The 4,857-nt window shown below is 38.6% G+C and overlaps 1 protein-coding gene across 1 annotated transcript; it reads right to left on the reverse strand.

Annotated features, from left to right (window-relative positions):
• Nucleotides 1-289: 289 nt before the first annotated feature.
• LOC101305776 (E3 ubiquitin-protein ligase SINA-like 10-like) lies at nt 290-3,526 on the reverse strand. The gene is made up of 3 exons (XM_004303283.1): nt 3,096-3,526; nt 1,223-1,868; nt 290-848 (listed from the first exon to the last, which is right to left on the reverse strand). The coding sequence occupies exons 1-3, from the start codon at nt 3,495-3,497 to the stop codon at nt 829-831; spliced, it is 1,068 nt and encodes a 355-aa protein (XP_004303331.1). The 5' UTR covers nt 3,498-3,526; the 3' UTR covers nt 290-828.
• Between the last annotated feature and the right edge of the window lie 1,331 nt (nt 3,527-4,857).

Raw genomic sequence — 4,857 nt, forward strand, 5'->3', positions numbered from 1 at the left:
GGTTCTTTTTTCGATGGTAAAGTCCATGATGTTTCTTTTTTCAATGTTCAAAAACAGTTCTTTGAACAGTACCGGGATCGATAACAAATAGTATATTGTAAAATTATGAAGTCCATGAATGCTTTCTACATACACAACCTCATACACTGGAGCTCAAATTCCACCGCCTCGAGTATTATGTCACCTTCCTCTAGATCTTTTTTTTTCCAGATTTCCACATGATGGTTCTCAAGTTCTCTGAATTCCAACTGAAACGAATTTTGTTCATCTGTGTTACTATATTAACTGCTACTTTCATGTTGATTTTTGCTTCTTCGTTTTTCCGATGTGCCTAATTCTATCTCTGAAGTATGAATGTCTCAAATATCTTCGTTGATTTCATTCAGCGTAGAGTTCCCCCACACCTCTTGAGTACCTCCAAACTTAATAATTCTCGAACAAAGCTCCACAATGCTGGTTACAAACTGATCTCAGTGGTTACCCTCACAACAGAATTGACAGAATTGGAATACAATTATAGTTTTATACTGCAAATGGGACATGAAATTTTGAACAAAATGCCAGCACATCAGTCGCTCTTTCACCGAGTTTCAAGTACTGCAACTATGTGGTCCGCATGAGTCCTAACTCCTAAGTTTGATTTAAAAAAGATCCTAGAGAAAATTCTTGTTCAAGTAGTTACATAGAGCACCGTAGAATCTAAAACGCTGTAACCTTTTTCTGGTAACATCCAAGCTGACCAAGCATCAGTAATTAACTTTGTCAGGCTTTCGCACATAATACAAATACAAACAAGGGCATAGTAGCCAATCTGCAGAGGTCCTAAGTTCAGCTACCCCCTCCCGCCCCTGTCAAACAAACTAAACATAAATGGAAATTACATACAAATATCAGTAAAAGGTAGCTATTCCTAACACGTGAAAAGATTCCACATTCCACCTCAAAGTATAACTTCCTTGGTTGCAAAAAAAATAAAAAATAAAAAAATTCAGGAAAAGAAAAAGGCAAATAAGATGACAACACTGCTCTATACAGCAATATACATACACCACACAGTGCAAAAAAAACCAGATACTAAATCAATTAAAATGGAAAACATCTATTGAAACATACGCTAAAAGAGTGGATCCAACATTTTAATGTCATTTCTAGCACACTACAGAATTCATAGAATAATTCATTTAGGTAACATTGATAGATTGAAAGGATGTGGGGCACTGACCATTACGCCATATGCAGATATCCAACTTGAGCTGGCCACATGAACTGAAAAAATCGCCTGGGATTATAAGGGAGCCAGATGAAGTAGGGCTGCGAACATGGCTTTGAGTGCTGGTTGTGAAGGATTGTAATCTGAGTAGACATCCTTTTCTTTTAGCAGTAAGATCATAGAAAAATCCTCCCATAAATCTAGGTTGAATACTACTAAGTCTCACCATATTTCCTATGATTTCAGATTCATTGTCAAGAATAAACAACATGCCATCATTTTCTTCTTGAAGAACAACAAACTTGTCATTAAAGTTTATTGTAATTGAAAAGCTGCAGTTGTACAGGAAGCGAGTTGCAGAGTTCAAATGATTACTGCTGAAATGTTGGTATAATTGCTTCGTTGAAGAGACAAAGTTGCAGCCTGAATGGGGGCATGAACAAGGTGAATGCATACAACCCTTTTCATGTTCATTTTTATTATCGCATGTCATCCATTCTTTGCAACCATACTTGATGTTTTGGCAAGAAATTCTAATTGATTCCAGAACTTTCTCAATGGCACGACAACGATTATAACCAATGGGCCAGGAACAGGAGGGACATTTATTTTTAACCTTCGTGCTGCAGGAGGAGCAAGCTATATGACCATTTTCACACTGAAATTCCAAGCACAAAAGAGTTATTAGTATGTTATATTAAAACTTAAGTTGTGTGTAAATTAATTGTTATTAGACACCGATATACTTGGAAGGGATAGCAAGATAGAAAAGGATAGAAATGTATTGTAGATATGCCTAGCTTCAATGATTAAATTTCAAAGAAGCAAAATAGCGTGTAGCAATGATTCAAATAATTAATTATAAAAAATCACGAATGCTGATATATTGAGATTGTTATATATTAACATCTTGCACTTGCAAGAGGAAAAGATGTGACTTTGATGCAGACACTGATCTCCTAAGTAAATAATTGATATCTAAGAGAAATCTGAGAAACTATTTATGCCTGCCCTTCATGAAAAAATTGTGACCATACCTTCTACCTTGTTTGGAACCTGAAACTACACCCTAACTTATGCCGAAAAAAATAAAATAAAGTACAACACATTGAAACAAAGATTGCACACTTAACTTATGCAGACCATTCCACAGAAATATTAATAATTAGTGACCAAAAAAACATCTCCATGGTCATTTGGTTTGGTATTAAGGCCAGGTGTTCACTTCTTCTGTATGTCATTGACCGTCACCATACATTGCATAGATTATTATGAAGTTTGAAGACTTCAAGTTCTTGCTCCTTGACACGAACAGATTTATCCCTTTGTGGGAATTGGCACATGGCATTTTACAAGACCACAAACCCCCTGAGTTCTACACAGCTTAAAATTAAATAGATAATCAAAGTATCTAGACTGTACAGAAATATACATCTTTCCAAAATGTATTTATATAAACCCACATTAAATCCTGTACTACGACTGAAACCATACCTAACTAGACAAAAATCATACACCAGATTCACATGCTATCAATAAAAACTGACTTATGCCCATAGATCAAAGAGATACTTTATGACTCGGCTCAAGCACAAAATAACCGCTCATAAGTTATTAGATTGTTGTTAAGTTTAAAAGCTCATCAGTCATCACCTATGTGACAACCAAGTGGCATCAAAAGGTAAAAATTAGCCACCTTATTTTAACAATTTGCTGTCTTTTCATGTATGTATTCAAAATAGACTCCAATTCAAGACAAAAAAAGAGTGCAGTTGCGCAGGTCCTATTGGTTAGACAGGTAGTGAAAGAATAGGCTGTGCAAACCTTCAATTACATTGTAGTCTAAACTCAAAATAATCATTTGAAAACAAGAATGAGAGGAGACCTGGAAGACGGGGACGGTCAAGGACTCACAGCAAATGGGGCAATCGAGCACATCCGGGTCGGCCAAGGTAATGGAAATGGACCTGTCCGTGGCGGTGGTGGTGGAAGCAAGAGCAATCTGTTGAGCTGCGGAGGCAGAACCCAACTCGAAGTTGGTCCGAAGCTGACGCTGGTGCTCTTGATCACCTTCTGATTCTTCTTCTTCTTCGGATTCACTTTCATCCTCTTCATCTTCAGATTCCGATGACGCTGATTCGTCCTCAACAGCCTGTAGCCCTCCTCCTCGGCGTCGGTCCCCTGTGGCGATGGTAGCAGCCGTGCGAAGAATAAGACGACGTCTCTTAAGCCTGGGGCTGCTCGGTCCTCCTCCATCTTCATCACCGCCTAACGAGAATCTCGTCATCCCTCCCTCTCTCTCTCTCTGCGATCCCCAATTACACAACCCCACATTTCTAAAACTATATATAGCACAAGCGGCTTTGCCACGTCTCCCAATTTCTATTTTCTTTCTTTACTTTTTTTTTTTTTTTTTTTTTTAAAGGGTTTTGGGAACGTATTTTTTCTATGTTTAATTTTTTTAAAAACTTTTTATTAAATAACTTATGGGAGATCCCTTTGCACGCCTTAGGGTATGCATACCTTGTCTAAGTGGCATTAACTTTGTTAGCTGACTCACTAACTTCGTTAACTAACTCACTAACTCCGTTAATAAGTTTTTTTTTTTTTTTTTTCAGTTAATCCTCTAATTTTTTAAACCTCTCTCTCTCTCTCTCTCTCTCTCTCTCTCTCTACTACACACAACAACAACAACTACTCACACTAACGTACTACGTACGTACGTACTAACTACTACTACTACTACTACTACTACTACTTATTTTTATTTTTTTACTTTATACTCTACTTAACTTTACTTCTCTCTCTCTCTCTCTCTCTCTCTCACTAGCTCACAAAAACACACCGGAAAACATAGCAACCCTGCTCAGTAGCTACAAAGTCACTTACCACTACTTAACACCTCTGAAGTTGACCTAGGTCATCGGAAGAAGTAGAGGACGCCAGAAAGCCTCGTCGGCATCACCACAGCAGCTCGCCGGAAAACTCAAAATCGACAGTAAAGGGGTTATTAAGATTTGTAAAAGATTCGAGGGATTAAGGGCACTAGGGTGCAGAGAATGAAGGGAAAAGTTCAAATATACCAATTCTAGGCCAAGTCGTCGCTGGAGACGGCGGAAACAAACGACACAGTCGGAGCTTCTCGCTGTCGATTTGTCTTTGAATCAGTATGTGCGATTCATGGGCTGGGTTATGTAGATGGGAAAGAGAGAAGAAATTTGGTGGTGGTTTTGTGGAGAATGGTGGCCAGAGTCGGTCGGGCGGCGTCGGAGAAAACGGCCGGGGACGGAGAGCTTCTCAGCTCTCGTTGTACGCGAGAGAAGAGTGCATGACCCGACTTGGGTCAGTTGACCTTGGTTGGGTTTTCAAAGAAGGAATCAACGGTCAGGATTAAAAGAGAACAAGATCAAAATGGTCTCCTTATTTACGAAGAGTAACCTATCTATTTTGCGAACATGGTGTACAAGCTGTTCGAATCATTAACTCACACTACGAGTAGACCAACTCTAAAGCGTCCAGAATTCACACACACTTGAAGAATTCTTGAGAGGTCTACCTGTTTGCAAAGCCTAGTCTGCTTATTTACGAATATGGGTCTACTTTTTTGTGAGACAAAATGGTCTACCTGTTTACGAACACTCACCTAC

The sequence above is a fragment of the Fragaria vesca genome, linkage group LG6, assembly GCF_000184155.1.
Source record: "Fragaria vesca subsp. vesca linkage group LG6, FraVesHawaii_1.0, whole genome shotgun sequence".
Taxonomy (NCBI): Eukaryota; Viridiplantae; Streptophyta; class Magnoliopsida; order Rosales; family Rosaceae; genus Fragaria; species Fragaria vesca.